Source organism: Nansenia antarctica, assembly GCF_963989245.1.
Source record: "Nansenia antarctica genome assembly, chromosome: 4".
Lineage (NCBI taxonomy): Eukaryota > Metazoa > Chordata > Actinopteri > Argentiniformes > Microstomatidae > Nansenia > Nansenia antarctica.
Genome location: NC_137689.1, coordinates 18,997,868 through 19,020,906, shown reverse-complemented (window position 1 = coordinate 19,020,906; position 23,039 = coordinate 18,997,868). Strand labels below are relative to the sequence as shown.

General features: G+C 45.7%; 1 protein-coding gene across 1 annotated transcript in view; it reads right to left on the bottom strand.

Annotated features, from left to right (window-relative positions):
* Nucleotides 1-787: 787 nt before the first annotated feature.
* The window catches only part of fgf11b (fibroblast growth factor 11b), a gene marked incomplete at both ends in the record, with an annotated part of 32,982 nt that continues 10,730 nt past the window's right edge, over nucleotides 788-23,039 (bottom strand). Inside the window, 4 exons of the mRNA XM_080529758.1 lie at nucleotides 788-918; nucleotides 1,731-1,929; nucleotides 17,017-17,120; nucleotides 19,581-19,691. Of these exons, the coding sequence (XP_080385884.1) occupies nucleotides 788-918; nucleotides 1,731-1,929; nucleotides 17,017-17,120; nucleotides 19,581-19,691 (545 nt within the window). The remainder of the gene's footprint in view (nucleotides 919-1,730; nucleotides 1,930-17,016; nucleotides 17,121-19,580; nucleotides 19,692-23,039) is intronic.

Genomic DNA, 23,039 nt, shown 5'->3' with positions numbered 1-23,039 from the left:
ATTATTTAGGATTTCATCATTTATCACAAAGTTCTTGAGTTCCCTCCATCATTACGGTCCACTGTTGAGTTTGACCGGAGGACAAATGGACACTGAGTCAATGAAAAAGTGGCCGGTGTTTCACTTCTCTATTCATTTTGAAATTGATTGGCAGACTGCTGTTCAACAGACTGCACTTTTAGCAAATAGAAATAGATAGACTCCCTGCTGTGTGGTTTGTAGTTGGGCAGATGGTGGAGGGAAGGCGTAGCCACACTGTCGCCATGGTGATTGCCATTACGTAGAGTGGGGCCATTGATAGTGATTATGATGACATAAAGTGATTAATGTTACATTCTCTCTTACACACACACACACACACACACACACACACACACACACACACACACTCACACACACACACAAAATACTTGTGTGTGAGTGGTAGTGATTTCGGGAAATCAGGCCAGAGAAGCCGTTAAATGATGTAAAGATGACACACAAAGTGCTGTGCCATTGGCAGACAGAATGTGAGGCGGAGGGGGAACTGATGGATGCCAGTAGAAGGGAGAGGAGGGACATGGTAGTGGTGCTGACTCAGCCCTCTCTCTGGCGACCGGCGAGGGGAAAATCCCTCTCCGACCTGGCTGCTGAATGGGCTGTTGACCCCTGACCCCTCAGCATGGCGCAGCGCACTTCTGGAAGAAGGGGGCCCACGAGGGCCATTCCTACAGCCAGCCCCAATGCTGGATGGGCGATTGAGTTCCCAGTGTCACTGCTGCCCCTCCTCCACCCTCTGTCCCCTGTGCTACGAAGCGTCAGCCTTGGGAGCATCTTTCCTGCCGTTCTTGATGGAGGGCGAATCTGTCTTCGCCGTCTTTCGAGGAGGGCTCTGTTCGTTGACGAGCTGGTGTAGCGATGGCTCCTTGTACATGGCAACTGGTAAAAGAAAGAGAGGGGGATATTATTATATTATACACTCACCGAACACTTTATTAGGAACACCTGTACACTTTCTCATTCATTCAGATGGTTTAGGGGAATGTTTTCTTGGCACACTTTGGGTCCGTTAACACCAATCAATCATCGCTTGAATGCCACAGCCTATTTAAGTGTTGTTGCTGACAATGTGCATCCCTTCATGGTCACAATGTACCCATCTTCTAATGGCTACTTCCAGCATCATAATGGTCATCTCAAACTGGGTTCATGAACATGACAATGAGTTCAGTGTTCTTCAGTGGCCTTCCCAGTCACCGGATCTGAATCCATTAGAACACCTTTTTGGATATGGTAGAACGGGAGATTCACCGCTTGAAAGTGCACCTGAAAAATCTCACGATGCAATCATGTTATCATAGACCAGAATCTCAAAGGAATGTTTCCAACATCTTGTGGAATCAATGCCACGAAGAATTGAGGCTATTTTGAGAGCAAATGGAGTGTATATAGAATATTGTGTACCTAATAAAAGTGTTCGGTGAGTGTATATCATAAGCTCTTGAGTTGCAGTCATGAGTTCATCCTGGCTTGGACTGGAAGACAATAGACCAACCTTCTATAACTTTAGACAATAGACCAACCTTTGATAACTTTAGACAATAGACCAACCTTCTATAACTTTAGACAATAGACCAACCTTCTATAACTTTAGACAATAGACCAACCTTCTATAACTTTAGACAATAGACCAACCTTCTATAACTTTAGACAATAGACCAACCTTCTATAACTTTAGACAATAGACCAACCTTCTATAACTTTAGGCAGGAAGTGTGCGGCTCCTTTGGTCTTCTTGACCCGGTTGCCCTTCATGACCTGGCCATCGCGGTTGATACCGATATACCAGGACCGGCCCGACTGGCTCTGGCGGTACAGCATGGAGGAGTACGTCACGTAATAGTTCTCAAACACACTCTCCTTGAACTTACACTCGGGAGTGAAGTGTTCCTAGAGTGATAAAGATAAAGAGACAGTCTCATTAACATACAACCAAACAAACAACCAAACAAACAAGTATCATGAGAGAAACAGATACAGTATACAAACATGCAAGCAACCCACACACACACACACACACACACACACACACACACACACACACACACACACACACAAACACACAAACAAACAAACAAACGCACTATTAATTAGGCAATTGTGTCTAAAGGGAATAACCAGGAATGCTGGAATTCTGTATGTATCCATATCAGAAACATCCTGAAGCTAAAATATCCTGGTCTTTGGGGAAACGAGAGGGTACATATAGCACTCATAGCAACAGATTACATTAGCATCAGTGGTAAACTTAGCACAGCCCCCTAAGGAAGAGGGACACTACTGGGAGCTTCACTCTCACACTATACACACCTACTGTACAAATACACATAGAGCTATGCAAATGAATACTTACACACACACACATTTTTGAATTTGCATGCAAGTACAAACGCAGATCAACTGGGCTCAGTTGAGGGCTTGCCTTTAAACCAGGGAAGGCTTGTGGAGGTAGAAATCGGAGGACGCACTCATTGTCATGAATGGACTTGAATGAGGAATGGTATCAATTACGTGTTTGACAAACGTGTTTGATGCCTAGGTATCAGGTATAGCTACACACGGGATTAATACCACTCCTCATTCCATTCCATGCATTACAATGAGCCCGTCCTCCAATGTCTACCTCCACCAGCCTTCCCTGCTTTAAACCTTGGCATTTCAGATGCTGTAAAGAGCACTGGCCATAGTGAAACTGGATGTTACAGGGAATAAACTCACACAAACATAAATGTGCCCACTGCTCAAAAGTCGGAGTGCTTCACAACAGTGTCCCTCCCACCCCCACCCCCAGCATCAACATACAGTAGACCACTGAACTCTGCATAGATGTTGCCTGGTGATGGTAACCACTAGCGACAGGTATATATCTCTCTTAGTCAGCGTCAGGGTCCTTCCCTGTCAGAGAGCAAAGCCAATGTGTCTTTGTGAGAGCAGCAGGGTATAAACTGCTGACTGTTGACTTTCCCAGTCAGGAGTAGGGATGGGACGATTATCGTGTTTATCGTTAATCGCGATAAAAACACCCGCGATAACTTTATCGTGGAGAATTTTAATTAGTTGAATAATCGTCATAATCGTTTTTTTTTTTTTTTTTTTTTTATTATTTTAAATTATTATTTTTAAATGACTGGACTTTTTAAATAGGCACTACATTTTATAAACACTGCTTTGTCTGTCTGTTTTTATTGTATGTATTAATGTATGTGACCTATGTGTGTTTTTTTGGGGGGGGGTTAATATTTCACAGTGTTTCACAGAGACATGTACACAACAGGACATAACAACAACAACTAGTATCCGTGGGGGAGGTTATTGTCCCATTAATAGTAGAAAACTAGTTTTGCACTTTGTTATGCAGTACATTGTCCATAAACAGAAAATGTTTAAAAACAAAACAAAAACAAAAAAACAGGGGGGGGGGAGGAGGCCATGTCACATATCAGAAATAAACAGAAAAGAAAATGACACAACAAATGCCATAATATATGGGGGGATCACCCCCATCGGAGACAGCATCCATGTCTTACAGTCCTAAACACAGCGGCAGCACAACACCAGCACAGTAAATAATATTGTGACCCATACATTGTAGATCTGTTACACATTAGTCTTGTGTACTTTCTTGAGTGTAATCCACCAAACCGTTCATTACAATGGCAGCCAGGCTGGTACCAATATAATCTAAGAACGGAGACCAAATCTTATAGAATGTCTTTATCTTACACTTAGACCTATATGTCAGATATTCCATAGGAATCATATCAAAAATTACCTTGTGCCATCCAGCTATTGTAGGCGGTTTGCAGTCTATCCATTTCAGCAATATATTTTTCCTTGCACAAAAAGTGAGGATACACAGAAGTCTTTTGGAATGCATACTTTTAAGTTGTTTGTCTGGGAACCCAAACAATAGACACATGGGGTCCTTATCCAATGTAACATCTAGAATTAGATGAATTTTATCCACTATACCTTTCCAGTAATCATCTATATATCTACAAGTCCAAACACAATGAACAAAGCTCCCAACCTCGGTAATACACTTTGTACACATTTCCGATTTGTTATGATCCATTTTATGTCTAAGTTGGGGAGTAATCTGCAAACGTTGTAGTAGTCTAAATTGCGTTTCCTTCGTCCTATTACAGATTGAGATGTCGTTTGCCGATTGCCATATTAGTGACCAAGTTGCTTCATCAGTATTAATGTTCAGGTCATTATTCCAGTCTTTGGGCGTAAATGCAGGTTTGCCTTTATCATATTTCGAAAGTGCTCTATACCCAAGCCCCAGAATGCCTCTCGTCTTTCCAGCAGAGACTATCTCCTCCAGCGGAGAGGGTTGGTGACAGAGGCCAGTGTCTTTTTGGCTATTTAAAAAACTTCGTATCTGAAAAACTAATTTCGTGGTAAGTCATATTTCTTACATAATTGGTCAAATGAAAGTAGTATTTCCGTATCATATAAATGTCCGATAGTAACCATCCCTTTGCTGTCCCACCGCTTGAAACCCCTATCCGTGGCACCAGGGGAGAAGTCTATGTTGCCCCAAACTGGCGAGAGGGAGGATGTCATAATCGTATGTTATAAATAAATAGTAATAGAGATTTCTCACATTTGCACTTTAACCTATCTTGAAGCTTTCAAGTCTCTAAGCCACAAGGCTAGCACTCAGTTTGATGACAGAAAAGTGTCAGTGTTCAAGTTTTGTTTGACAGTATTTTTTTCCTTTATTTATGCAGTGATACCTTATAATTTATCATTACCTTATTTAAGATTTTATTAAAGATTTTTATTTTTGTCAAGATGTTTTTAAAATGATGTTAATGTTATTAACATGATTCAATAAAAATACAACAAAATCTAAGTTAAAGTGATTACAGTGTGTTTTATTGACATTCTAAAAAAAAGTTTTTTTTTTTTTTTTTTTTTTTACGTTCTCGCGATAATATCGTGGATCGCGATTATTTTGCCCACGATAATCGTGACATGACATTTTCTAATCGTCCCACCCCTAGTCAGGAGTCATGAACCTAAATAGGGTCACACTCTCACAGATCATCCCCTCTCACCTTCAATGTTCTCCTAACGGTGTGGAAGAAATCGCTTTGTCTGTGTCTGGGACAGTGACGGTGCGGTGAGATCAATGGTTGGGAAGGCACTGGCTAATATCAGAGCCAGATTTACACACATACCAACTCCTCACATGGAGCAGAAACACAATCCTCTATCCCTGCCATAATACCTTGACTACTGGTAAAACGAGAATAGTCAGGAATATAGGCTACTTCATTACCAAACTAAAACAAAAGCTGTTGTTCGCTGTGAACCCACCCAGCAAAAACGGAGTCTGGTTATATTACTGGTTACTCCTGACAGCTACAGATGTCCCCAAGACAAAAATAACAATTCACCATTCAATTGTCTGGTTGCACAATACTATTGGCGGTCCTATGTTTCATATTTCATTTCAGCATTCTTTGCACACGCATACAGGTAACACATACAGAACATTTATGGGGGTAGATTTGTATCTCAATGTTGCAAAAAAAACAAAAGTTGCAAGCAAAAAAAAGTTTCAGAAAAAAAGAAAGAACTTGCAAGCAAAAAAATTAGTTTCATTCAAGTTGGGATATATCAATCGTGTCTCTCAAGCCTACTCCTCGCCTTGACTACAGCTAAGTGAGTGAGTGATTTATGTTCTCTGTCAACACGAGCGGATTGTCTGATCATATCCGATGATTGGACAAGAGCTGTATTGCCATAACCCAGCTAATTGAACATGAGATCAGCTTCATTAAAGTGTGGTGATAAAAGCTGGGCATGTTTATCATTGACTGTGTTGCAGGCTCTTCTGATGCAGCGTTTGGCTTAAATGTCCTGGATGGGAGCAAAGCTGCTGTGGCGGCTTAGGCTGTTCTCATCACTTACTGGACGGCCTTAAGTTCAAGTTCAAGTTAGTTTATTGTCACATCACCTATACAGTGTACAAGTGAGTGAAGTCCTTTTAATGAGCAGTTACAATCAACCCTAAGTAAAGAATAAAAGGTTAAAAGCAGAATTTAAAAGTAACATAAAAATATACAGACATAATATAGCCTACATACAGTATAATACACTGAGGGCATGATCGACATTATGTGACATGTTCTAGTCTTTTGGTCCGCATATCGGCAACCAATCAAAATGTTCCGACTTTTCTTTTGAAACACGGAACTACATTTCAACGTTGTTGAGAATCACAACACAACACGAGTTGATTGGCCATAGTGAAACTAGACACAGACTAGTTTCACTATGTGTCCCAGACACAGACACAGCGATTTCAACTCGCTAGTCAAGCCAAACTACTGCAGCACAATGGATTCTGTGAGTAATCCCCACTGCTACCTAGTGAAATATAACACTACTTTACATTGTTAGCAGGCTCACAAAACAAGCTGTGTTAGTTGACTAGCGATGTGTCATTGATTTTCAACAACGCGGAAATGTATTCACATTTTCCAAAAGAAAAGTCAGATCATTACATCAGTTAATATGCGGACCAAAGCATTAGAATGTGACACATATGGTAGGCCTACATAAGGACATATTAGACAAATGGTATATAAATACTCTATAGAGAGATGCTCTATATAACTGTGCATGGCCTATATAATTGTACACACGACATATGGTGCATAGATACTCTATGGACTATCACTGTGCATGGCCTGTGTAACTGTACACACAACATAACTGTACACACAACACTGAACATATTATGGACATATTACTACACTATAGCCTACAGATGGCATGTATAACTGTCCTGAGCAGCAACCGTGTGAGAGAGAGTCCATAACATAACCTTAGAAACAAAGCTAGATGCAGTATAGCTGTAAATATCCGGATCAGTGCTTGATAGGGTGGCCATTTCCATAACACCAAAAAGGAGGACTCTTTGGACCAGTGGCGGACTCAGGCTGTTTGAAGGGCAGGGACGGAAAGAAAAAAAGGGCACATACTGCACAACATGGGACCCCATCAGTGAACAAAAAGCTATGATGCGTCATTTATTGATTAATATTAACATTATGTAGTCTAGGCCAGGGGCGGATTTAGGATTGTAGGAGATCCGGGGCTTAGTCCAGATGGGCACTTTTTTTTGCTGCGACACCACAAACTTCAACTTACCACCACCTTATAGAGGCACTGGAGAACACTTATACCAGGGCTCGACATTAAGGCTTTTTATATAAATGATACATTTTTATCAAATCAATAGTAGTCAAATGGGTTATTTGCACTAACATACACTCACCAGCCACTTGCACCGGTACACCTTGCTATTACCGGGTTGGACCCCCTCTTTTGCCTTCAGAACTGCCTTAATTCTTCGTGGCATAGATTCAACAAGGTGCTGGAAACATTCCTCTGAGATTTTGGTCCATATTGACATTCTAGCATTGCTGCAGATTTGTGCCAAGAAAATATCCCCCACACCATTACACCACAACCACCATTTTCGCTCACTGGATATTTTTGTAAATGCTAGAGATGGCTGTGCAAGAAAATCCCAGTAGATCACGCAATGTTTTCAACTATGGGGGCACATGGTCAAGTTTAGACCATTGGAGGGGCACTAATAGGGCACACCCTCTCGTTTTCGCCACTCAAAAGGGCACTTAAGCGCGACGTTTTTCAACCGTGAGTCCGCCAGTGCTTTGGACACAAAGCCACACACACTGTCTCTGGGCCTCCACCTGCGCTGGTAGACGACACGGGTACTTGAGGCTAACAGACCTGAGCGTAGTCCCAACTAGACAGAACATTTCCATATTGAACAGAACGATCCCACGCCATGAAATAAAAACCTTGAATCTGTAATTCAGATCATGCTCTTATTTTGAAAAGGCTTATTGAGGAAGTGACAGCCTCCACCCCCTCATCCCATCTCCTCAGTGACCTGCCGCCCCCCACCTCCGTACCCCAACCCCATCTCCTCAGTGACCTGCCCCCCACCTCCGTACCCCAACCCCATCTCCTCAGTGACCTGCCCCCCACCTCCGTACCCCAACCCCATCTCCTCAGTGACCTGCCCCCCACCTCCGTACCCCAACCCCATCTCCTCAGTGACCTGCCCCCCACCTCCGTACCCCAACCCCATCTCCTCAGTGACCTGCCCCCCACCTCCGTACCCCAACCCCATCTCCTCAGTGACCTGCCCCCCACCTCCGTACCCCAACCCCATCTCCTCAGTGACCTGCCCCCCACCTCCGTACCCCAACCCCATCTCCTCAGTAACCTTCCCCCCACCTCCGTACCCCAACCCCATCTCCTCAGTGACCTGCCCCCACCTCCGTACCCCAACCCCATCTCCTCAGTAACCTTCCCCCCACCTCCGTACCCCAACCCCATCTCCTCAGTGACCTGCCCCCCACCTCCGTACCCCAACCCCATCTCCTCAGTGACCTGCCCCCCCCACCTCCGTACCCCAACCCCATCTCCTCAGTGACCTGCCCCCCACCTCCATACCCCAACCCCATCTCCTCAGTAACCTGCCCCCCACCTCCGTACCCCAACCCCATCTCCTCAGTGACCTGCCCCCCACCTCCGTACCCCAACCCCATCTCCTCAGTGACCTGTCCCCCACCTCCGTACCCCAACCCCATCTCCTCAGTGACCTGCCCCCCACCTCCGTACCCCAACCCCATCTCCTCAGTGACCTGTCCCCCACCTCCGTACCCCAACCCCATCTCCTCAGTGACCTGTCCGCCCCCTCACCCTTCCTGTTCTCTATTATGCCCTTGTACCACTCTCACCACCAACAACCCCCCCCACCGCACCACGCTCATCAGCCCCCAGGTCTCCTCCACCTCCACTCCATCACCTCCACAATCACAACGCTATATTTATAGACGCTCTGACAGGTTCGATATCTTAAACTGGGCTCACACACAGAGGAGGAGATCGATAGATGATCTGGCTCATTCATTATTAATCAGCCCAGTGTGTTGGGTGAGTGAGAGTGGAGAGAGAGAGAGGAGAGAGAGAGAGAGAGAGAGAGAGAGAGAGAGAGAGAGAGAGAGAGAGAGAGAGAGGCCTGCTCATCTGGATATCCCCCGGGACCCGCAGGGGGGACGCTGGGCAGCCAAGGACTTTTCAATTAGTCTCTAATCACGATAACCTAGGGCTCAGCCACTCACCTTTCTGTCACCATTACCCCTGACTCCAACAAAAACACCCTTCAGTTCAACCTCTGAAAATGACCCACACCACACTTAAGTCCACTTCTTGTAATTACACTCCTGATAATCCACAAGCAATCCTCTGAAATTAAGTTGCTTTTATCAGACTGTTATCTTAGCGGGATGTCTCTGGAGGTTTGAAGCTCTCTGAGAGAAAGTGAGAGAGAGAGAGAGAGAGAGAGAAAGGAGAGAGGAGAGAGAGAGAAAGAGAGAGTGAGAGAGAGAGAAAGAAAGAGAGAGAGCACATCAGCAAGGGAAATCAAATTACCCTCACGATAACCCACAGCTGAAACTTTGATGAACTGATTCAACATGATGACCTACAATTTAGTTACTACTGTATGCCATCTTACACAACCCAGTTTCAGTAATTAAAGGTGAAGCATTTTGCATGTTGCTGCCCTGTCTGGCCTCAATGAAAATCAAAAAATGTACATATTCTACGGTTTCTACGTGAACATGTGCATATCCTTGTAAATAAACAAACACACTGTAGGCATTAAAGGCCAATGCTCGACCTTGACACCAGATTTTAGAAAGCGCTTTGCCTGGACCAAAGCGGAGGCTTCAGTGAACATCCTTTATCATGTGATCACACTCCTTGATTGCTACCGGTTTATCATGAAACTCAAAAAGTACATACTGGATCTTTCACATCAACGTAACCCATAACGCTACCTCAAGGTAACCCACAAACCTCTGCCAACTGTTTGAGGACCACACCACAATTTGACCTCTGAACTTTCATTGTAGATACCTTCTGAGCTGGCAGAATAGATTGTGGCTGCGGGGTGTGTGGAATGACAGAGAGGGTTTAAGTGCAGTGGGGGAACATTTTCATTTAAAGATGAGTGCTTAGACTAAAGTATAGAATGAAATAAAAATCTCATCCTTCACTTGTGACTTATTGACTGACTCGGACAGCCTCCTTTCCCTGCATCTCCAGCCAGAATGAATTCTAATGAAAGCCGGAGAGAGAGGTAATATCCAGTGTCCGTGCTGAGAATCCTGAGGATGGGAAGATCCTCTTTATTATGCAGAGCGGTGTCCCGACCTTCCCCTCCCCCTCTCCTTCCTCCTCCTCCTCCTCCTCCCCTCCACCTCCTTCCCCACGCCCTCGTGTCTGATTACATCTATTCTACCTGCTCCAGGAAGCTTAAGTCGCCATACGCTGCACTCCTGGAACAACAGCCAGGGGAGGACAGGGGGAAGGGGGGGGGGGGATGAGGACACCAGATGCACTGGCGAATGTCTACAGGGAATGGGTCAGATTCATGTGTTTAACTGTAATCACATGTAGACTATCATGGGGTTATTGAGAACGATGCACCGTGGGCCAGTTTAATGACACCTTCTTACTTTCAAGGAAGTAACGTCTACCACATAACTGGTAAATAGGTTGGGCATCACCTTTTTAGCCACTTCATCGAAAAGAGCATTGGCCGAGCAAAACAGATGTTAAAAAGGTATAGTGTGAAGAGCTAGCAGTTCAGGGGAATAAAGAGAGAAAAATGGGGGTTGAAACATAAATGACTAATGAATGACAGTTTGAAAACTATTAAGATTGATTTATGTTTTTGTCTTTTGTCTCCTTTGCCAGTGTAAATGTCAGACGTGGCCTCTGAAGAACATTACAAACTGTGCCAGGGCTTTTAGTAAGTCAAGACAAGTCTTATTTTCCAAAGGGCATGCAGTCCCCTGTGTGGACAGCAGGAGTCGTAGTGACACATCGGCAGCCCTGTGTTTCTTGACCATCCCAGCAGTCCCTTGGTAATCTATGAGATGCTGTGAAATCTGCCTAGCTGCAGTAATCCCACCGTATTTCCATGGTGCTACATTAATGCTGCTGCGGCAACCCCCCTTTAATCATGACTTCCGATGGGAAGCTCCTTAATGGGACTTTTCCTCTGTGTGTGTGTGTGTGTGTGCGTGTGTGTGCGTGTGTGTGTGTGTGTGTATATATGCACGTGTGTGTGTGAGAGAGAATGTAGGGGAAGGGGGGGGGGGCATTAGCTGTTGATGTTTTTTTTAGAGCCAGGTGCAGATGTTCTATGACATGCCACATTACATAAGTCAATAGGGGTTGCACTTATTAAGAGGGGTTAACAGAGGATGATAGGGCCGTCTGGCACCATAAACACATGGGCTTGCTTTAATGGTTTATTGCAGGGTAGGTTTGAGTGACAGGGGGACAGATGGGCGGGGGTTTAGATATGTGTGGGCTGAGCGTACAGCCACGTGTCTGCAGCGCACAGCCATCTCCATGTTGATTGACTTTAAGATGTTTAAGATTACTTCCCTCCATGACCCCTCCAATGACAGAGGTGACTACAGCCCCACCCCTCCCCCCTGGCACCTTGAGAGAGAGAGAGAGGATAGATGGAGAGAGAGAGAGAGAGAGAGAGAGAGAGAGAGAGAGAGAGAGAGAGAGAGAGAGAGAGAGAGAGAGAGAGAGAGAGAGAGAGAGCACAAACATAGGCTGGGAGACAAGTATATTTCTGTTGTCTGTGATTCCAAAAGTGGTGTATGTGTGTGTGTGTGTGTGTGTGTGTGTGTGTGTTGAACAAAAGCAAGAGCTATCCCTACAGAGGTGGTCAATGGCTGTGTAATATACCTTAGCTTAACCTCTCACAAAGGCTGCACACACACACACACACACACACACACACACACACACACACACACACACCAGGTGCTGTAGCAGAGTATACGTATCTTACTCAGTAGTATTTAAGAAGAGGAGCACTGGTGCAAGGCTAATGATGAACGAAGAGGGAGCAAAACCGATTCCTGCTCACGGTATCACTTCTCCTAAGTGCACATAATTGCATGCCTGGCAACATATCTCTCTCTCTCTCTGTATCATTCCATTCCACTCTCACCTCATCCCATCTTTCTTTACTCCCGTCCTGCTTTGTCCCATCACTTTTCTCCCCTGCTGTCCACTTCTCCCCTGTTCTCCCTGCTCCATTGTGATGGAGGTGATGCTATCGGGCCGCCGGTGTTGTCCTGCATCTCAATGCAACCCTCACAGGTAAAGAATGGACTACATCCTGTAGCTATTCATCAGGAAAGGTCTCTCTCTCTCTCTCTCTCTCTCTCTCTCTCTCTCTCTGACAGACACAAACACACGCACGCACGCACACGCACACACACACACACACACACACACACACACACACACACACACACACATAGGCATGCATGCACGCACACCCAGTCTATACTCAGTATGTCACAATGATATACTTTACATGCATACACAATAGCAATTACTCACAGAAGCATAAACACCATACACCGACACAATTATCCACTCAACACACACAAAAGCCTAGGCTAACGCCTGCACACACACACACACACACAAACATACACACACACACACACACACACACACACACACACACACACTAACTATAACTATAACACAAACAACACATACATCACACATGAAATAATGCAATGTGCTTACAAAGTCATTGTAATGCACATACATACTGTACATCAACACAAACACAAACACATACACACACACACACACACACACACACATTAAATATGCAATCAGCGTGGCTCATTTCACAGGCCTGATGGGCACAGAAACTGCATCTGTGAAATCAAGAATCTCTCCCCACCACCCACGACCTATCTCTCTCTCTCTCTCTCTCTCTCTCTCTCTCTCTCTCTCTCTCTCTCTCTCTCTCTCTCTCTCTCTCTCACTCACTCACCCACACACAGGCACACACAGGCACACACAGGCACACACAGGCACACACACACACCCTCAAACCTCTCTCCCCTTCTTGGCCCAGGAGGGTTTTCCAGAGCACAAAGATGATAAAATGGGTCAGGACAGAGCTGAGCACTATTTTTATCTGGAAGCCATTTTCCTGGAGTCTCCTCCAGGTTGCTGAGGCTCATGTCTGAGATAACCTGGTGACATGGAGTTCCCTCTCCTTGTTACCCTTTTATTGGTCTCCTGGGCTCACTGGCCACTTCACTAACCTGACAGGACTGTCTGCGCATGCTTTTACTGCAATGCATAGCTGACTGGAATATAGGAGGACACGCAATCAAAGTCAGAGAGCAGGCAGAGAGAGAGAGACAGAGAGAGAGACACAGAGAGTGAGTGAGAGAGACAGAGAGTGAGTGAGAGAGACAGGGAGAGAGACAGAGAGTGAGTGAGAGAGACAGAGAGAGAGAGACAGAGAGAGAGAGACAGAGAGTGAGTGAGAGAGACAGGGAGAGAGAGACAGAGAGTGAGTGAGAGAGACAGGGAGAGAGACAGAGAGTGAGTGAGAGAGACAGGGAGAGAGACAGAGAGTGAGTGAGAGAGACAGGGAGAGAGACAGAGAGTGAGTGAGAGAGACAGAGTGAGAGAGACAGGGAGAGAGAGACAGAGAGTGAGTGAGAGAGACAGACAGAGAGTGAGTGAGAGAGACAGAGAGAGAGACAGAGAGACAGTGAGAGAGACAGAGAGAGAGACAGAGAGAGAGAGAGAGAGACAGAGAGAGAGAGAGAGAGACAGAGAGAGAGAGACAGAGAGTGAGTGAGAGAGACAGAGAGAGAGAGACAGAGAGTGAGTGAGAGAGACAGAGAGAGAGAGACAGAGAGTGAGTGAGAGAGACAGAGAGAGAGAGACAGAGAGTGAGTGAGAGAGACAGAGAGAGAGAGACAGAGAGTGAGTGAGAGAGACAGAGAGAGAGAGACAGAGAGTGAGTGAGAGAGACAGGGAGAGAGAGACAGAGAGTGAGTGAGAGAGACAGAGAGAGAGAGACAGAGAGTGAGTGAGAGAGACAGGGAGAGAGAACCATGCAGAGGTTTTCCCCCATTGGCAATGTCCTCTGTGTCTCTTATTGTCACTCACCTCCGCCTTGCTCAGAGTGACAGTGATGAGCATGTTTGTCACCGGTGAGAACATTTGTCTGCACTCTCCTGAGGTGCCATTGGGGGGCTGACTACCACAAACACACACACACACACACACACACGCACGCACGCACGCACGCACGCACGCACGCACGCACGCACGCACACACACACACACACACACACACACACACACAGAATTTGCTCTATTTCTTAATTTCAACAAGAGGTTGCTAAATGCTTAGCTAGCTAGTTTGATATGATTAACCTAGCATGTTGCTGCTAGCTTGCTACATTTTACTCTTGGCTTCAAGTCAGGAAACCAGTGTCCTAGAGATATTGTCACATTTGTTTGGCTACTGTAACACAATAATGATTTGAAAACGTTACAGCTTGTAACTCAAAATTTTATTTACAAGATTATCATTTCAAACCTCCGCCATACAAAGTTGTGTATCTGTGTAACTCTGCCCACTGACCTTTATGAAACCAATTGGATCTGTTCTGCCTTAAACCAATCAGATTCTTTTTTTTTACCTGTATGTGTGTGTGTGTGTGTGTGTGTGTGTGTGTGTGTGTGTGTGTGTGTGTGTGTGTGTGTGTGTGTGTGTGTCTGTGTGTGAGTGCGTGTGTGTGTGTGTGTGTGTGTGTGTGTGTGTGTGTGTGTGTGAGACAGGGGAAGTCACACTGACAGGATGATTTCCGGGAAGCACAGTGCCATTGTGAGCCTCTGAGAGTGATGAGAATGCATTTGCTTTGAACCCAATACTCCTATTGACTTCTGTGGAGAAAATCCCCCCCTCTCTTCTGTTCACACAGTGGCAGAAGACAAAAGCCTTCTCATTGTTGCATGCTAATTGCAAGCTCAGGGAAATTCTCACTCCCTCTCGACTTCTCACTCTCTCTCACTAACAGTGTAGCGTAGGTGTCACACACTTTCCTCTCCATTGATATCAGATAGTTAGATTGTTATGTTGTTGTTTTAACTTTTTTTCCCATGTACACTCACCAGCCACTTCATTAGGTACACCTTTTCAACTGCCTGTTAACGCAAATATCTAATCAGCCAATCATGTGGCAGCAACTCAATGCATTTAGGCATGTAGACATGGTGAAGACCATCTGCTGAAGTTCAAACTAAGCATCAGAATGGGAAAGAAAGTTGATTTAAGGAACTTTTAATGTGGCATGGTTGTTGGTGCCAGACAGGCTGTTTTGAATATTTCAGAAAGTGCTGATCTACTGGGATTATCCCACACAACCATCTCTAGGGTTTACAGACAATGGTCAGAAAAAAAGGAAATATCCAGTGAGCAGCAGTTCTCTGGGCGAAAATGGTGATGGTGGTGTAATGGTCTGGGGAATATTTTCTTGGCACAAATCTGCTATACTACATGATGCTATAATGTCAATATGGACCAAAATCTCGGAGGAACACCTTGTTGAATCTATTCCATGAGGAATTAAGGCAGTTCTGAAGGCAAAATAGGGGGTCCAAACCAGTACTAGCAAGGTGTGCCTAATGAAGTGGCCGGTGAGTGTATATATGCACACATGCACGTGCACACACACACACACACACACACACACACACACACACACACACACACACACACACACTCCTCTGTGCCGCTAATGCTATTACTCTCTGTCCTTTACAGTAGCACCAAACACAGTGTAGGTAATTGGTCACACTACAGTGGCTAATCCCTTGTTATTATTCGACAGTTTTTGTTATGTTGTGAGGCGATGTAGACGACGCTCAGGGCACAGTCACCTTCAGTCCTTAAACACACACAGAGCTGACAATCTATTACCCAGGGACCCCACTCTGGAAAAGAGGCTGATTGTTATTTACAACCTCAGCATGCATAGACATCTTGTGTACACTGCCCTCAAACCACAGAAATGGTACCTCACAGTTTTAGAAGAAAAATATAGTAGATTGGCCCAACGACACTCCTCGCCACAGTACATCCAAACCCAAGGCACAGTGTGTGTGGGCACATGCCGCATTGAACTACTGGATTCAGAACCATGGACAGCAACCAGGATCCCCCTGGCACAGAGTTCAGAACCAAGGACAGCGACACCACACCCTATTATTGGGGGGATTTATGGCAGCACTCTCCGGATAAGATAGCTATTCCAGCCAAATTGAGAAGCCTGAGTGGTAGTCCAGCTGTATTATATAGTGGTGTGGTCTGTAGTGCCAAACCATGTTCCACATGGCATTAAGTCACTACAAGAAAACAAAACATCCCTAATGGTTGTGTACCAGTGGAGACTGGTGGAGGTAGAAAATCAGATGCACAAAAGGACTGGCGGACCAACGCATTCAAACTTGACCTTCATTAAGCCAATAGAAAGACTGCCAACAACAGATGGCGCATAGACATAGGCTTAATCATCTTAATATACCAACCGAGCATCTCCAACAACACCTTCTCCGTGCACCTTGGTTTACCTTACGCCAGTACCCCTACTCTGCAACATGACTGTTTCAGACAATGTTTTTAATGCAATTCTGTAACATCAATAAAGGAGGTGTAGATTTGTTTGAGAAAAATAGTTGTGTTTTATGCTATACAACCAGGGAGAATAGTTGCTGCATGAGCAACGGGGATCCTGATGAACTAAAGTGGAGATGTCTTTGCTTGCTTGCCAGTAGGTTATGGCAGAAGCTTAATCCGCTAGGCATGGACAACACTGTGCTCCGTGTTAGCCGAAGTCAATTGGCTATCTTCATCCACTTGCAAGGTCACTCCCACAGAATCCTATGGCAACTCCCACTCCAGATTGCCAACTTTGAGTGGTCGATATTCCAGGCTTATCTGGGCTGTAAGCAATAGCCTGGGGACGGGGTGATGGTACTTACAGAGGTGTAGAGGTAGCCCTCACTGTTCATGCCCAGGTACAGCCCCGTCTTTGCCCCTTGGATCGCTACAATCCGAAGACCCACAGGAATCAAGTTGAACTGTGCTGCAGAGAGAGAGAGAGAGAGAGACAGACAGACAGACAGACACAGAGAGAGAGAGAGAGAGAGACAGAGAGAGAGAGAGAAACATTGAATAAAACATGAGACTGAAATGGGGACTGGGGGCACAATCTGTGCAAAAGCAACAGACACTGTGAGATTGCTTCTTTCCTATATATAGGTGGAGATGGTTGGTTACCTCCTCCTACCTTCCTGCCTGTCCTTCTCAGGCCCAGGGTCGCGACCTCTGTGAGTCTAAATCAGAGTGACGTGACGGAGTGTTGAGGGAGTGAGGTGTAAGTGAGGTGCATCATGTCACCTCATGTTGACGCTGTGCTGCAGACTTCTCTTTGCGCTACTCGGGGGGATGGTGGTGTGCTAGGGCCCCCCACTAAAGAGAGCTAAGAGGATAGACAGCAGGAGACGCAGACGGAGGGAAGGAGAGCGTGTGCGATAGCGAGGGAGGGGAAAAAACAAGGGAGAATGTCAAGGAGATGAAAGAGAGCGTGAAACAACAGAGCAGAGGGAGTGACAGAAGCAGATGACAGAAATAGACAAGCAGGAAGGGGCACAGACAGGAGGAAGGAAGGGGGTAAGGACAAGCCTCTCCCCTATCCTGTTTGTTCTCTTTCTCTCAGAGGTGGGCTGTGTTTCATGTGCACGTTACAGAGCACTTCTTTCCTTCTACACAGGAGACCAAGGCTGCCATCGGTTCAGCACAGCTACCAGAGAGAGAAAGGGAGGGAAAAGTGGGAAAGGGGAAGGAGAATAAAAAAATGTAAAAGGAAAGGAGCGATGACCTTCGACACACCGGGCTATTTTGGTGGCAAATGTAGAGTAGAAAGAGAGTCGTTTATCTATGGTAGTTTATCTGCTCACTCTCTCTGTCTGCTGTACATTTGCCACCAACATCCCATCGCAAATCTACACGTATTCTACTATATGTACCCAATGAACAAATTATTTGTTTCTGATCATGTCACTGTGATGTGTTGACATTGTATTTGCACGCATGGGCATCTGGTTTGCATGACTTAAACCCAATCACCAAATAATGTTTGTATAAGTGCTTTGTCAAATACCCATGTTTAATTAATGGGATGATCGGCATTGTCATTGACAGAAGTATATATGCTTTTTGGAATCATATTAGATTAAAATCCATATGAATATGATTGAATACCTGAAAAGTCATTGGCCCTTGATGATTGACTGTGGACATTTACCCATTGTATAACCACTGTACATTTCCTTAAACAAATGTGTCATTTTTAGTTAAGACTACAGAACTTTTATCGAAGTGTCATCATGACCTACATCTTTGCCTCTATGCCTCTTTCTCTCAGGAAGAAGTACCTACCAGGGAAGGCTGGTGGAAGCAGAACATCAGAGGATGGGCTCATTGTAATGCAGGTAATGGAATGAGGAATGCGTGTTTGATATCATGCCTCATTCCTTTCTATGCATTACAAAGAGCCCGTCCTCTAATGTCTACCTATACCAGCCTCCCCTGGTACATCCTCATGAGACACAAGGGGTTATGTCCTGAACCAAATCCCTCTGAACATCGGCTGTCCAATCGCTGTGCAATGGCTACAGTACACACCCTCACACACAGACAGCTGGACAGTTGAAGAGGGGTCAAACCGCCACACGTACGCCATCTCTTCCTCCCTTCCCCTCTCTTCCTAATCATCTCTCTGTCTCTCTGTGTCTCCGTATCTCCTTGTCTCTGCCTGCCTCTGTCTGTCAGCTGCCACGGTTACTGCTGTAGCTTCCAAAATGCGTGCTGCTGTCATGTGTTCCTCTGCCGCCCACCACATAAAACGCATGAGGTGATTCTTTTGACCATGTTGAGTGGAGTGTGTCGTAATATGTTGAGTTCAGGGAGGCTGGGTGGAGGTAGACATCGGAGGACGGGCTCATTGTAGTGCATATAACGAGGAATGAGGAAAGGTATCAAACGTGTTTCTACCTCCATCGACCTCCAGCGTGGAGTTGTGGTGTTGTTGTTGTTGTTGTTATGTGTGTACGATATCTGGGTTTCATGTGGTTGTTGTTCCGGTAGGCCCAGTGTTGTGATATGGTGAGACTACAGGCCCCAGCACTAGCTCCTCCGCCGCAGGCATCAATAGCACAGATCAGCGGTTGTTGAATGAGCAGTCAACTGATGCCAGTGACCAGACACTGAGGGCACTATACAATACCTGGCTACTGGCCAGTCTGGCAGGCCATGAGCCAAAACACACTGACTCTGACATAGAGACACACACACACACACACACGGGCGTGCTCGCACACACACACACACACACACACACACACACACACACACACACACACACATGCATGCTCACATTCCCACACACGCACACACACGTGCATGCTCACGTTTCCCCCCCCCCCCCCACACACCCACACACACACACACACACACACACACACACACACACACACACACTTACAGAAGGAGCTGCCTTCGTCCCTTGTGCCGTCCATGGTGCCATCCGGCTGCATCTGCAGGTAGTATCCGTGCTGACTGAACAGCCGCGTGACGATGCCTTTCAACTGGGGCTCTGCAGAAGGAAGGGTCAACACACACACACATCTGTTAGACAAAGGGCCAAAAAGGCTAAAGTATCCACTGGTCCACATAGGCAACACCATTTCTAACGGTTTAGACTTCTACAAACAAAGATTTGCAAGATCCTGAAGATGAATCACTTGTATATAGCGTTGATAGCATTAGAGAGTGGCCAAAAATGGAACGAGACAACTTTCTGAAGAACTCTGCAGTCGCTAGCACTTCCCCTCCGCCTGTTGTCTTTGCTATTGGTATTTTTAGCGATGTTTTGGGTCATTGGAGGGTTAAGTCAAGTGAGAGGGAGAGCGAGTCTGTCTTCTGCACCATAAAAGATACATCAGCATCATACGTTTTATTTGTGATGGGGAAGAGAAAGAGGAGGAGGAGGAGGAGGAGGAGGAGGAGGAGGAGGAACAGGCCTGCATGTTTCATGAGCGTGGTCCCTGCGGCCTACTTTGTGTACCTTGAAGAAACTGACAGAAAAATAATCCTCCCCGCTCTGAGGCACAGCGTTCAGTCAAACCAAATCGAACTACCCTCCTCACATCTCCCTCCCTCCTCCCCTTTCTTCCCTACCTCCCTCCCTCCTTCCCCAGGGATGTTAGCTAACCCTCACCCAGCAGCAGCAGCAGCAGCAGCAGTTGCAGCAGCAGTCACTGTCTGCCAAAAGCAGCCAGCCAGGAGCAGACTAGCTGCAGGTAGCCCAGGCCTGTAATGCTCAGTCACTCTCAGTTAGAGACAGCCTGGCCAGGGCACAGTGGACATGCTCCCCTCTGCAATGCAGCTTTAATGAGAGCCATGAAACATGGATGAGGGAGTGGTTGGTGAGGAACCCTCTGGAGGACTGGGGGTCAGATGGGAACCTCGTCCCGTGCGCTCCCCAGGGAGGTACAGCAGGTTAGGGAAACATACGAGATTCGCTTGCTGTCCCCATCACACACAGGACCAGTACAGGCCCTGGGTCGATAGCACACATCCTGATAAAGCACCCAACGATGGTGCTGCGCATGTGTGGTGTGTGTGCGCGCGTGTGTGTGTGTGTGTACATGTGTGTGTGTGTATGGGTCCGTGTTTGTGTGTGTGAACATTGCCAGAGTCGAGGCATCAGTAAAACATGTGACAATGGTTACAACCGTGTGCTCCCTCTCTCTCCAGCTCTCTCTCTTTCTCTCTCTTCCCTTTCTCTCTTTTTATACTGTATCTCTTCCTTATCTTCCTCGTTTTGTCTCTCTCTCTTTCTCTCTCTGTCTCTCTGTCCCATATCATTTGAGTTATGTGGGCTTTCATCCTACCAAATAACACCATACATCACCCAATCAGAGCAGGGAAGCCGTCCACTGCATTTCCCTGTGGATGTGAGAGTGTGATAGTGAGAGAGAGTTAGAGAGAGAGAGTTAGAGAGAGAGAGAGAGAGAGATAGTAGAGAGAGAGAGAGAGAGAGAGATAGTAGAGAGAGATAGCGAGGGAAGAGAAGGATGACACTGTCATTTCATTAGAAACGATGGTGGTACGTGTGCTGAAGAAACAGAGCGTTTAGGCAGGCGCTCAATAGACAGCTCATGCAAGACGAGGCTAATCAGAACTCCGATGCTTAGTGACTGGGGCAATACAAGTGATGTTTCACTCACACTCTCATAGGCACGCACACCCAGACACACACACACACACACACACGCACACGTACACGTACACGTACACGCACGCACACACACACTGTCGTTGGAAATGGTTATGCCAAAAGACATAACGGCCTGTCCTCATAGCAGATGTGGCAGGCATGGTACAGTTCATGTGTGATTGTGAATTGTTCATTCTAACAGATGTTATATTGTATGATACTGTAGGATGCATCTACAGTATTGCGTCCATCTGTGCTAGTATGTTTCTCTGCTGATGCTTTTCGTCCATATGTGACACGTACTAGTCTTTTGGTCCGCATGTCGGCAACCAATCAAAATGTTCAGACTTTTCTTTTGACACACGGAACTACGTTTCAATGTTGTTGAGAATCACAACACAAACTCACTAGTCAAACCGAAATACTGCAACGCAATGGATTCGGTGAGTAATCCCCACTGCTACCTAGTTAACTAGAACACTACTTTACATTGTTAGCAGGCTCACAAAACAAGCTGAGTTGACTAGCGATGTGTCATTGATTTTCAACAACGCAGAAATGTATTCACATTTTCCGAAAAAAAAGTCTGATCATTACATCAGATCCCGATATGCGGACCAAAGCATTAGAACATGACACATATAAGAAACACATGGGAGTTCTTACTACCCTGGTTGGCGACCTTGAAACAAGGTCCACTGTGGCTCTTGAGTGAATCACACACACTTTCACTGACTGCCATTAGAAAACAGCCATTTCGGGGGACTAATGGAGCTTGGAACAGGCATCATTGTTTTTCTGGTCTCAGATTAGAGCTGTGTTCAATACCAATACGTACCTTTGGACTAAACAGAAAGAGCTTTAAGATGTGTGCTTACATTTGTTGCAGAAGCACAGCAGGGGGTTAAGCAGTGTAAAGAGAGAGAATGTGTGAGCGAGAGAGAGAGAGAGAGAGAGAGAGAGAGAGAGAGAGAGAGAGAAAGAGAGAGAGAGCCTCAGTCCCTGGGGAGTACAGCAGCAGAGAGATGAGGGATGCTGCAGTGAGCGCCCAATCCCTTTTACAGATGGTCATTACATCCAATCCTAGCCCTGCTCCTTACAGATGGTCATTACAGAATGTCTGAAGCCACTCCAGCCAGAGCAGCCTGGAGAGACACCAAGGCAGAGAGAGAAAGGCTGGCATGTACACTGTCACCAACCACTAACTGTTAGCATTTTTGTAATTGTAATCGTTTTTTTGGTTAAACATGCTAAGAGTTAGCTATTAGTGCTCAGTCTAACCGTATACTTCCTTTAGAGTGAGGAACAAGAGATTTTGTCATTTGGAACTATACTTTCTGACTTTCAAAGATCATAGTTGTCAGTACTTCAGTACATCAGTATGTGTCACGTTCTAATGCTTTAGTCCGTATATCGGGATCTGATGTAATTATCAGACTGTGAATACATTTCCGCGTTGTTGAAAATCAATGACATATCGCTAGTCAACTCACACAGCTTGTTTTGTGAGCCTGCTAACAATGTAAAGTAGTGTTCTAGTTAACTAGGTAGCAGTGCTGATTACTCACTGTATTTTGGCTTGACTACTGAGCTTGTATTGTCATTCTCACAGTGTTGAAACGTAGTTCCGTGTTTCAAAATACAAATCTGAACATTTTGATTGGTTGCCGATATGCGGACCAAAAGACTAGAACGTGTCACTGAACATTTCATCAAGCATGA